Consider the following 13,285-nt stretch of genomic DNA (forward strand, 5'->3'; position numbering starts at 1 on the left):
CAAGCCTTTGGAGGCACTCCATCACCTCTTCTGGCCTTGAGTCCAACCTATGGAGGGTCTTCACTGCATTCACCAGAAGATCTTTGTTCCTTCCCTCACAGGAAACTGCATGCTTTTGCAGAGCACAGGAGGTGCAGACAGAAAGTGAAACTTAGAGTGTGTGACGTGCTGTGGAAATATATATATATAACCATGCTGGCTGCTGCTGCTTTCAGACCTGAGCTTCAATTCAATTCAATTCAATTCAATTTTATTTATATAGCGCCAAATCACAACAAAAGTCGCCTCAAGGCGCTTCATAGATACAGAGAAAAACCCAACAATCATATGACCCCCCTATGAGCAAGCACTTTGGCGACAGTGGGAAGGAAAAACTCCATTTTAACAGGAAGAAACCTCCGGCAGAACCAGGCTCAGGGAGGGGCGGGGCCATCTGCTGCAACCGGTTGGGGTGAGAGAAGGAAGACAGGATAAAGACATGCTGTGGAAGAGAGACAGAGGTTAACAACAGATATGATTGAATGCAGAGAGGTCTGTTAATACATAGTGAGTGAGAAAGGTGACTGGAAAGGAAAAACTCAATGCATCATGGGAATCCCCCGGCAGCCTACGTCTATTGCAGCATAACTAAGGGAGGATTCAGGGTCACCTGGTCCAGCCCTAACTATATGCTTTAGCAAAAAGGAAAGTTTGAAGCCTAATCTTAAAAGTAGAGATAGTGTCTGTCTCCCGAATCCAAACTGGAAGCTGGTTCCACAGAAGAGGGGCCTGAAAACTGAAGGCTCTGCCTCCCATTCTACTTTTAAATACTCTAGGAACAACAAGTAGGCCTGCAGAGCGAGAGCGAAGTGCTCTAATAGGGTGATATGGTACTACAAGGTCATTAAGGTAAGATGGGGCCTGATTATTTAAGACCTTGTATGTGAGGAGCAGGATTTTGAATTCAATTCTGGATTTAACAGGAAGCCAATGAAGGGAAGCCAAAACAGGAGAAATATGCTCTCTCTTTCTAGTCCCTGTCAGGACTCTTGCTGCAGCATTTTGGATTAGCTGAAGGCTTTTCAGGGAGTTTTTTGGACATCCTGATAATAATGAGTTACAGTCGTCCAGCCTGGAAGTAATAAATGCATGAACTAGTTTTTCAGCATCACTCTGAGACAGGATATTTCTAATTTTAGAGATGTTGCGCAAATGGAAGAACGCAGTCTTCCATAGAGAATTAGTTACACTGAAAAACAATGGGGGAGATCTTTTTTTCCCCAGAATTCCAGAAAATCATCGGAATTCTGAGATTAATGTCAGAAATTCTACAAAAAGGATTATGGCCACTATAAAAAAACAAAAAACAAAAATGTGGGGGGCTTGGAATCTTTTTTTTTTTTTTATAAAGACTGTGGTTTCAGTCACTTTTTGGTTTGGGTTAGACCCTTCCTTCCCACGTCCTATCACAATATTAAACAAATAAGGAGGTAAAATGTTTTCCCTTCTTCACTGACCACCTCCTGTGCAATAAAGATATTACTGCAGAGTATATCTGGCTGTGGTCTCAAATTTTGTATTTAGACTATCACGGGACTTCCGCTAGAGCAGGGCTGCCCAATCCCAGTCCTCGAGAGCTACTATCCTGCAGCTTTTAGATGCATCCCTACTCCAACACAGCTGAATCAAATGGTTTGATTACCTCTTCAGCATGCCATCATGTTTGGCAAAGGCCTGATAACAAGCCATTCATTTGATTCGGGTGTGTGGGAACAAGGATGCATCTAAAAGCTGCAGGACAGTAGTTCTCGAGGACCGGGATTGGGCACCCCTGCGCTAGAGTATATCATACTAATGTCTATATTTATTTAAGTCACTTCAGCAATTTTCCGATCGACTGCAGTTTCACTCATTTGATTAAAAGAACTTGGTTGGATACTGCTGTTTCATGCTTGGATCACTTTTTCACACAGATATTGAACACAGCACACCTGCAGTACTTAATACCACCACATCAGTGATGTATGATAACATACCAAAGTGCATATCTATGTACACAAATAAATCATAAGACCCAAAACATGTTAGACATACGTGCACAAATGCAGGAACTTTCAAAGTTTGATCTCACACACTTTAGTCACCTGAAGTATCATACTTCTGAGCAGGTACTTTGCAACTGAGAGCAAAAAAACCAGAGAAAGTTACATCTGATTTTGCATTTCCTTCAAAGCCTCTATTGGTGATCAGCCATAGTTGAACATGCCCATATCCCATGCACATAAAACAATATTATCTGTTGGTTATTTTAACCAAAGCAACAGTTTTGCTCAGGCATGTGTGCATGGAACATGTTCGGGGCCTAACATTTGCATGTTTGTGTGTTTTATGCTGTAAGGAGTGCTGCAGAAGTGACTGATGGCTCACAGTACTTTGTGCTGCTGATGATCACAGACGGCGTCATCTCAGACATGGCTCAGACTAAAGAGGCAGTTGTCAATGTGAGTATACATAGCACACTACACACAGAACATTTAATTGAATGTAGAGGCAGCACATCAGTGGGATCCACATCAACCCAAGACAGGTGATATGATGTGTAAAGTCTTGTATAATAGCATATACTGTGATGAACGCAGCTATCAAGTCTGAAAAGTGTTTGTTAGTAAGAAAGTGCCTGCTTTTTCAGAAGTCCTTTAGATTTAAAATGGCCTGGCCTGTATTTGTATAGTGCTTTACTAGTCCCTAAGGACCCCAAAGCGCTTCACACATCCAGTCATCCACACATTCACACACTGGTGATGGTAAGCTACATTGTAGCCACAGCCACCCTGACAGAAGCTAGGCTGCCGGACACTGGTGCCACCGGGCCCTCGGACCACCCTCTGACCACCACCAGTAGGCAACGGGTGAAGTGTCTTGCCCGAGGACACAACGACCGAGACTGTCCAAGCCAGGGCTCGAACCGGCAACCTTCCGATTACAAGGCGAACTCCCAACTCTTGAGCCCGGCTCAATCGTGGCTCAAATATGAACAGAAATTTTAAAAAATGGGGGGAAAAAGAAGAGGAGGAAAAAGTCAGAAGTTGATTACCTCATGTAGACTTACCAGTCACAGCTGTAAGCGCTGACATAAACAAAGTCAGGCTTGCCTCAAATCACACTTGGAGGAGTACATGTGGAGTACCAGAGGCCTGAGAGCTTCAGGGTTCTGCACAGTATCTTTGCTGTTCCCAGGACTGCGCTCTTCTGGACAGAGATCTCGGATGTCATTCCTGAGATATGCTGGAGCCACTTGCCCAGGTCACTGCCTTGTTTACCACAAGCACCACTTTTGCCTTCACCCTCCATATCTTCTTGAGCTCCTCTCTCAGCCTTTGGTATTTCTTGAGTTTCTCGTTTTCCTTCTTCTTCTTTTTGCTATCATTTGGTATAGATAGATCTATTACTACACCTGTCTTCCTCTGCTTGTCCACCACTTCTCTTTCCGGTTGGTTGGACATTACTAGTTTGTCCGTCTGTATTTGGAAGTCCCACGGGATCTTATTCGGTCATTCCAAACCATCCTGGGGCACATATCCCATTATCACTTCAGGACTTCCAGGCTATGCTCGGCACTGATGTTTTTGCTGTTATGTGCTGGATTGTCTCAGAGGCATCTTTACACAGCCTGCACCTGGGGTCTTACCTGGTGTGATAGACCCCAGCCTCTATGGACCTTGTGCTCAGAGCTTGTTCTTGTGCTGCTATGATTAGTGCCTCTGTGCTGTCTTTCAATCCAACTTTGTCCAACCACTGGTAGGACTTCTAGATGTCAGCCACTTCCTCTATCTGATCACACAGTTTTTTTTTATTGGTATGTGTATGTGTCTAAATTATTAGGGATCAACTAGGTAGTTAGTTTAACCATTGCCATGACTAGCATGCAATGTAGAGAATCTCAAAGTTGTACTGATCAATATTAAAACGAATAATAACGGAAATATGGAATGTAAGTATTCTCTGTGTTACCCCAGGCAGACTGGCTTTTTGTGAAGTTAATGGAAGAGAACAGATGGCTGGATGGATGGAAAATATTTTGATTTACACATACTGTGGTTAACTACCAAGTGTCTGATCGACAAAATGTGTTTGTATTGGACTTAAATTAGATGCTACTGCAGAAGTAAGAGAAACAGGCAGAGACAAAGACTGGTACTAATTCCATAATGTTCTGGAAAAAAAAACCCACAACTGAAGTTCAGTCAAACTGTATCAGGTAAAGCTAGCTTTTCACTGGTATGCCATTCTGTATATTGCTGCATTACTGTGTAAAACTGTCTTTCAAGGAGTGGGGGAACTGTAATCTGTCTCGTATTCATTCTATGCTCCTTCCACAGGCAGCCTCTCTGCCAATGTCTGTCATCATAGTAGGAGTGGGCCCTGCTGAGTTTGATGGTAAGTACTTGTGTGTGACATGGAAGAGGGGATGTGCTGAGTACTTTCACGCTGACAGATACATGTCAGAGACGTCATTATTTGTTTCACAAATACAATCGAGCATCTGTTTCTTTGCTGTGCTCCATTATGTAGCACTGTTAAAACCAACTGTTAAAACCAACCTTGCAGGAGCAAAGAACATTCCAGCCTATATAGTTTGTATTCCAGGGCACAAACCTCATTGGTTCCTACTTACAGTATATGTCTGTAATATCATTCAGTTCTCCACATGGTTTAATCATTTAAAATGGAGCTGTAGTAACCCACAGAAAATGTCAGCCTCAGTACATCCAAGGAGATAAAAATGTCCCAGTGGAAAACCCAACCTATTTAAAATGAATACCAAATACAAACCGGCATGAAAAGTCAAATGGCTCCAGGACATTACAAGAAATAATTAAATTTGGGCTCTTGAGAGAAAAAAAAATTACAGACATGTGGTTCCAAACGAGATCAGAGATTTTCCTTATTTCCTCCTTTTCCTCCTGTTCCTCATGTTCTTAAATGTTTTTGGTTAATCACGGCGGAGCATTTCCTGAAGAAAATGTCCTGTGACTGCTGTAAAGCTGACTGAAGCAAATAGAAATGTGTGTGTGTGTGTGTGTGTGTGTGTGTGTGTGTGTGTGCTTCACAGAGCAGGTTCACATTTTTTATTTTTGGTCTTGGACAAAGCCTCACAGACATCCGTCCAGAACTTTTGTATTTTGGGACAGGACCAAAACAAGGTGGCCTCTGCCAATTTACATCTTTCGCACGTTGGGTCAATCAGAGGATACATCTTTGCCAATTTCGATTTGCTGAGATGGACCCTATGCACTATTTTAAACTGCAGAAGGCAATGTCTTGCACACATGGAGGACGAGTGAATATTACTTAAAACATTGCCCCAGTCTGCTTCAGCAGGATCGCTTAATTGCAGACATAGAAGAAGAACCCAGGCGCAAAATCAGAACAAGTATTGATGATATGGCCTTTTTCTTAGCTGGGTTAAAACACATAATGTCATCCATTACATCATTAGGGGTTTATTTGGGAACCCTGGGATAGAGCCTGAAAGAAAGTGTCGTATTTGTAGATACCTAAAAAAACGAGAGGGGGGTAAGTTGTATTTATTAGTCAGCTGTTCAAATAAGGCAAACGATCTTTTAAAGATCTCAGCCCTCGCCTCTGCTAGCCCTGAAATGTGGCATCAGACATTGAAGGGGAAAAAACATAGTTGGAAGCTACTGGGCTGCCTAAGCACATCTTCAGAAGATTAAAATGTTTTCTAAACTGAAAGCAAATCTGGATAATATTATTAACTACAGGATTCTCAATTGTCAGGCTTTTGGGTAACGGGATAGATGCACCTACGACAGACAATAGCAAGAAAGAACCAGAAGAGAGCTTCTCCATTTCTACCCATACGGGTCCGCTGCAATCGTGCTGATAGTGCAGCAAGTAGGTCAGACAGCGTAACAGCACAGTAATAATAACAGAAATTCGGTAGAGCCAGGCCTCCGTCTTGCTTTGACTTTTGCAGATGTGTTTTATGCAAACGTGGTTTCTTATTGTTCCAAAGGTATGATGTAATTGCAGAGTCCAATTTCTTAAAATAAGCATTCGGAATGTATATAGGGAGGCTTTGAAACAGATAAAGATATCTGGGTAATACAGACATTTTAACTACATTCACTCTCCCAACTAACGAGAGAGGAAGCGGCGACCATTTTGACAAGTCTTGTTGCATACTGAGGTGTAACTTAGTAAAAATTTCTTTAAAGAGATCACTGAAGTTTTTCATCACAGTTATGCCTAGATAGACAAAACTGTGCGTTGCAGTCTTGAAGGGAACAGTAATGTTCGCTAATGTGGAAAGAGGCATATTTAGAGGCAGTAATTCACTCTTGTGTAGATTCAATTTATAGCCTGACACAAGCCCAAATGTATCAAAAAGTTCAAGAATGTAGGGAATTGTTACCTCAGCCTTGGACACAAACAGCAGGAGATCATCGGCATAGAGAGATTTTTAGTTTTTGCTCAGTGCCATATCGCGAAATGCCTTGAATAACATGACTACTTCATATAGCTATTGCCAACGGCTCAATAGCTAATACAAAAAGGAGGGGGCTGAGGGGGAAACTTCCAAACCCAAATCTTTGCAAGGCCTCAAATAGATATTCCCATTCTACTCGATCGAAAGCCTTCTCCGCATCCATGGAGAGAAGGCATTCGGAAGCAGCTTGGCTGGGGGTGTACATTATATTAAGTAGTCGACGAATACTAAAAAAGGAGTGCCTGTTTTAATAAAACCAGTCTGATCTGAAGAGATTATGTTGGGTAAAACTTTTTCCAATCGGTTGGCCAAAACCTTCGCTAGTATTTTATAGTCTGAATTCAGGAGTGAAATCGGCCTGTAGGATCCACATTCCAAAGGGTTTTTATCTTTTTTGGGAAGATACAGGCTTATACAGGCTTGATTTAGGCTATCAGGCAAAACACCTTTCAATTCTTTATTTATTTGTCACATGTAGTTATAACTAGTACAACACACAGTGAAATGTTTTTTCCGGCTAAAAAGTACTCCCCCCCCCGACTGTGCATCTTACTAAACTTATAATAAAAAATATCTATATAAAAGTATAAAAATGTATAATATCGTGCAAAATATTACGCTGTAATAGTTAAGAGCTATAGTGTACGTATTTACATAAATACAGATGTATATGATAAAATACAAATAAAAATAAGGATAAAACTCAAAGGAAAATTATATACTGTGTATGGAATTGTCCATCATGTTGTCCGATTTGTGTTTTGATTGAGGAGTCTCACTGTTTGTGGGTAAAAACTCCTCCTGAACCTTTCAGTTCTTGTTTTCAGGCTACAGAGGCGTTTCCCTGACCTCAGTGGCCTGAACAGTTTGTAAGCGGGATGGCTGGAGTCGTTAGTGATCCTGATGGCCCGGGATCTGCACCTTTCAGCGTAGATGTCCTGCAGTGTTGGTAAAGATGTTCCCATAGTGCGTTCAGCTGTGCGCACGACCCTCTGCAGGGCTTTCTGTTGCTGTACTGTGCAGTTCCCGTACCACACCGTGATGTTATTACACAGGATGCTCTCAATGACCCCGGTGTAGAATCTCCTCTGGATGTTCTTGGAGATCTTAAACCTCTTTAAACGCCTCAGATGATAGAGGCGCTGTCTGCCTTTGCTGATGAGGAAGTCCGTATGTGTGTTCCAATTAAGGTCCTCTTTGATATAAACACCGAGGTATTTAAAATTAGAGACTTTCTCCACAGGGTTTCCATTGATCTGAATTGGGGTGTGAGTTTTCTCGCCTCTCTGTCTCCTAAAATCAATCACCATCTCCTTTGTTTTGCTGATATTCATGGAGAGGTGGTTTGCCACACACCACTTTGCTTCGGTAGGCCCTCTCGTCATTCCCGGAGATGAGTCCTACCACCACTGTGTCGTCAGCGAACTTCACAATGGAGTTAGTGGGGTATCTGGCCGTGCAGTCCGCGGTGTAGAGGGAATAAAGAAGAGGGCTAAGCACACATCCCTGGGGGGCCCCTATGTTCAGTGAAAGGGTATGAGAGTACACATCCCCTATTCTCACCGACTGTGGTCTCGCAGTCAAAAAGCTGTGAATCCACCTGCACAAGGATGTGCTGAATCCCAGATCCCGGAGCTTATCCGTAAGGATGTGGGGCACTATGGTGTTGAACGCTGAGCTGTAGTCTATAAACAGCATTCTCACATAGTTCCCACGTCCCTCATCTAGATGGCTCAGTGTGGTGTGCAGGACCTGTGCTACAGCATCTCCAGTGGATCTATTTGTCCAGTATGCAAACTGCAATGAGTCCAAGTCGGGAGGGAGGAAAGAACTAATAAAGGGTTTCATGAGCCTTTCAAAACATTTCATCACTACAGATGTTAGGGCCACTGGGCGATAATCATTTAGGCTGGCTGGGCGGGTGTTCTTAGGGATCGGAACAGTCACTGATGTTTTAAAGCAGGTGGGGACTACCTGCTGGGCCAGGGAGGCATTGAAGATGCTGGTGAAAACTGTGGTCAGCTGATCTGCACATACTCTTAGCACACGTCCCGGTATGCTATCTGGTCCCGCTGCCTTCCTGCAGTTGGTTGCCCTCAGAGCTCTCCTCACGTCATGCTCAGAGAGTATCAGTGGTGCTGGTTCAGCAGCGGGGGCGGGTGCAGGGCTCTGAGATTGAAACTGAGGCGCCTCAAAACGCGCAAAAAAAGCATTGAGTTCGTCAGCTAATTCCGGTTTCGTACATCTCACAGTGCTGGGTTTATAATCTGTGATTGTTCGTAGCCCGCCCCATATACGTCGGGAGTCGCCATATTGGAAATGCGACTCCACCTTTGGCAAGAGAGTCAGTATATAACGTCGCTAACACAGGGGCTAGTTTTCCAGCAAAGGCGGCATAAAACTCGTTCGGTAAGCCATCAGGGCCTGGTGATCGGTGAGACTGTAATGATTTTATTGCTGTTATGCTCTCCTGCTGCTGCAGAGGTGCATCCAGGGTGGAAACCTCGTCTGGGGACAATGTTGGAATCTTTAGGTCTCTAAAAGAATCAGAGAGGAGGTTAGAATCATTGGTATTATCGGAGCTACACAACTTATAATAATAATGCTGATAAGCATCATTTATCCCCTGTTGATCTGTAACAGTTCCACCATCTCGGGTTGCGACCCCATTAATAGTTTGCCTGGCTCTTGCACATTTCAACTGTCTTGCTAGAATCTCTCCCGCCTTATCTCCGTGCTCATAGGTATCACTGCGGTTCTTTAACAATAAATATTCTATAGAATGTGAGGCGAGCACATCATATTCTGCACCCAGTTTCAAACGTTCTTTATATAAATTTGGTGAGGGGTTCTGAGAATTCCTATTATCCAAGTCTGATATTTGCTTTTCCAAATCCTTTAGTTTAGAAGTAGAAGTGCGTTTCATATTGGCTGTAAACGATATAACCTGGCCGCGAAGATAAGCCTTAAGAGCCTCCCAGACCGACGAGATGGAAATATCTGAGTTAAATTAAATTCCAAAAAGTAGGTAATTTGATCTGAAATAAACTCTATAAAGTTTTCGTCACTTAACAAAAGAGAGTTTAGGAGACTCCATACCGGGTATATGCAGTGTCAATATTAAGGGCACATGGTCAGATATTACAATAGGCTGATAATCACATGACTTAACAAGAGAGGTAAAAAAATAGTCAATTCTACTGTAGGTTTGATGAGCATTTGAAAAAAAGGAATATTGTTTGTCTTGTGGGTGTAAAAAACGCCAAATGTCCAAGATGCCGTAGGTTGAAAAAAAGGACTGTAAATAAGAAGCTGTCGAGTATCCAGTTCTTACAGATGATCAGTAGGACGCGTGAAAAAAAAATTGGGGCATATATATTTGCTAATGTAACATTAATAATAAAAATTGATCTGGTTACTATAACGTATCCGTTTGAATCAGCCAGAGTCGAACAGGGGGTAAAAGGAACCCTTTTATTAAAAACCAATATATTGACCAATATCGCTACACCTCTTCCCTTTGTAAAATGTGAGTGCTGCCCCACCCAACTACATTTTAAACGAGTATTATCTGACATTTTAGGATGGGTTTCTTGAATAAAGGCTATATCAGCACCCATATTTTTCAAGTGAGTGAGAACCTTCTTTCTTTTAATAGGATGGTTCAGGCCTTTAACATTCCAGGTCACTAAGTCAATAGAGGTAACCATTGAAAATATATCAAAGGTTTTAGCTGGTTGCTCAGACGAGAAACATAAAGCACTTGGTTCTTAACTTGGACAGTCGAACACAGAAACCCTCCCAGAAACCCCCTGAACCCCCAGGTGACACTAGCTGTCAGAACAAACAGCACACCTACCCAATCCAACTGAAAAACATCCATAACTATCCTACCTAAAGCTCCTTAAGCCTGCATAGTATAAAGGTTGGAATAAGACCCACCAGGTGTACACCGGTGAAGTCCACAATTCAAAATATGTGCAAATAATTGCACTGTCACGCCAAAAAAATAATAAAGAAAAAGAAATGAAGTTAAATGTCTGAAAATCAACATAGGAATCATGACAATGCCATAACAGTCGTCCAAAGTAGTCCCGTGTTCCACGTGCCTCAAAACAGTTCAGTCTTCCATGGAGTCTTGCACAAACCTTTCGGCCTCAGCCACAGAGCCAAATGTGAGGCGTACACCATCCGTTTTAACAATGCGTAGTCGCACCGGGTATAGCAGTGATGGTTTCTGGCTCACCACCTCAGGGCTGTAGTCTTCATAGACCCGGAATGGTTTATCCATATACTTCGGGTCGTTCCTCCTCCTAGCCTCTCGTATTAGCAGCTCCTTGTTTTGGTAGCGGTGAAAACAGACAATGACGGGTCTGCCTCCAGGGGCCGGTTTGGGGGCCGAAATACGGTGTGCATGATCCAGTTCGGGGGGAGAGGGGAAAATGTCTCTCCCAAAAATGTCTTGCAACAACTGTGAGAAAAACTTAGAGGGATGTGGACCCTCAATCCCTTCCTCCAGGCCAATAAGGCGAGCATTGCAGCGTCTGTTTCTCGACTCAATGTCCGATAGCTTAGCCTTCAGCTTTTCATTAGCGACCCGTAGTGTCTCACAGGTATCCTCCACTTTAGCAAGGCGGTGGTCGAGCGTTTCGGCGCTTTCCTCCAAAGATTCTATGGTTGTCCGATGCCTTCTGTAGTCCGTCCAGCTTTTTATTCACGTCATCAAAAAAGCTGACTTTTAGCTCCGCCAGTAAAGCCAAACAGTGCTCCGCTAGCAGTGCTGTTATGTCGGCTTTGCTAACATTCGCAGGAACGCTAGCAGCCACGCATTCGGTTGTTTTGCCATTCGACTTCACAGGTTTAGGCGACATGACAGGGCATCAAATGTTCCGACGGCTACACCAAATCACCAAGATATTTGCCTCAAAAGATAAGTTAGGTGGGCTCGTTCAAATAACTAAAAGTTGCGGGAGCTAAGGGAAAGTGTGACTACCCCATGCTCGTCAAAACCGGAAGTCTAAAATATATCCAGTACCTCTGTTAATTATATTCAATATTACTGGTCATAAAGCTTTAGTATCATGTTGACGTAAAGACAGTGGGATATAATCACAAGCCAATGCCACTAAGGTTGGTGTTGATGTTAACTCTACACCCAGTGTTTCTGTTCCTGACATTGCCACTATGTAGTTTAACTTACGTCTTGATATTTTCACATTTCAAAAAATAAATAACTAAATAGTTTCAGGAGCTGCAGCTGCAGATGATGTGAGGCAGAGACCCAAATGCCGATGACGCAGGAGAACAGTTAACAAAAGACGAGCCATTCAGTAAGGCTGAAACAAAACAAGGAAAGCCAAAAGAACCAGAGGACTTAAACTGGGAAACACTTTATTCATTTAAAAAACTAAATAAATACAATTTTTAAAAAGCAATAAAACCTGAGTAACAACCAAGAAACTGGAAGATAAGCTGAGACACCAACAAGGGACAAGGGGAGACGGAGATAATATATACACTACGGGTGATTAGGGAAGTGGAAACACATGGGAACACAGCAGGAACAAATTAGGCATAACAAGAAAGGGGAAGCAAAACTGAACACAATGCACATGAGATGAGGCCTGACAAAATAAAACAGGAAGTTGCAGGAGCACCGAGACTCACCGAGCTTGACACCAAGACGGGGAGACAGAGAGGATGAAACAGAGTCGTCTCCAAAAAATGCACCGTGTACTAGCAGACACTGACGTGATGGCAATCGCCACAGCAGCTCCATCAGATGCTTAAGGATGTTGCTATAAAACTTCATTGATGGCATAGTTTCTTTGTGAAGCAGTTCATGATATAGAACTCCACGAATACTTTAAATATTTCTGAATGCCTCGTCTGAAAATTGCTCAAATGTAGCTAGAAAGCCAGCTTTCATTGCCAGAAATGATTGCTGTTTGTTATCTGTGAAACCACACAATGTTCCAATCTATTCATGTGGAGATGGCTGAGAAGATTACCTTAATTGGGATATCAGCTAAACGTAGATCTGGTTTTTGGTGGGCCAGAACTCTTACAACAAAGTTTGTCAAAGTTTCTCTTCTAGGCTACATATCCCCATTGTACTCACAACTACTTTAATTTTCCATTTTCCGATAAATAAGATTCTAATCAGCCATCAAAATGTGCTCATTTTCTACTGATTGTATGAGTGGCATTATGTTAAATGTTTGCAGTTCTCCAAATCCCAGGTTGGTATCAGACCTCTCCATCTGACTGCCAACACACAGAGCAGTTCCTTTTTTCAAACATTTCTGCAAATGCACAATTAACTAGCAAGCGGGAACAGCAAGCTTTTAATTAAATTACTGAGGGTTTTTTCTTCTTTCACTGAATGTTCAAGAAACAATTTGTTCCCACTTGTGTTTTGTTTTTATCACTTCTGTTAATCCTGATAATATTGTGCTTGTAATTAAGAGATTGATTAAATCTTTGTACAAATGAATCAGAATCAACAGACTTGATGGCCAAGTGCCAATAAATAAATCATATGTTTATCTACTTTGGAGCATGTTTTTAAAGCTAATCCTTATTTCTTTTTAAAGAGCCTTAAGGCAACTGTGTGTGATTTGCTGCTATATAAATAAAATAAATAAATGAATAAAACTGAATTGAATTGAATCAAAAGGTTTTTGGTGACAAATTTCTGTTGTTATGACATCATTGATCAAATTGTTATTATATTTACTCTTCTGACACTGTCACTGCGTCTGCCAGGACTTGTGCAATCAGTAGAAAATT

At 42.2% G+C, this 13,285-nt stretch overlaps 1 protein-coding gene across 2 annotated transcripts in view; it reads left to right on the forward strand.

The window, feature by feature from the left end:
- Positions 1–13,285, forward strand: part of LOC147329821 (copine-9-like) — a 191,677-nt gene that overhangs the window by 165,559 nt on the left and 12,833 nt on the right. For both annotated transcript variants that reach the window (XM_086291172.1, XM_086291173.1), the window contains 2 exons: positions 2,378–2,480; positions 4,359–4,416. In XM_086291172.1, coding sequence (XP_086147298.1) covers positions 2,378–2,480; positions 4,359–4,416 — 161 coding nt within the window. The remainder of the gene's footprint in view (positions 1–2,377; positions 2,481–4,358; positions 4,417–13,285) is intronic.

The sequence above is a fragment of the Aulonocara sp. 'chitande type north' Nkhata Bay genome, linkage group LG5 (genome assembly GCF_057382095.1).
Source record: "Aulonocara sp. 'chitande type north' Nkhata Bay isolate Kocher_YH1m ecotype deep benthic linkage group LG5, A_spYH_male_GT1.1, whole genome shotgun sequence".
Taxonomy (NCBI): Eukaryota; Metazoa; Chordata; class Actinopteri; order Cichliformes; family Cichlidae; genus Aulonocara; species Aulonocara sp. 'chitande type north' Nkhata Bay.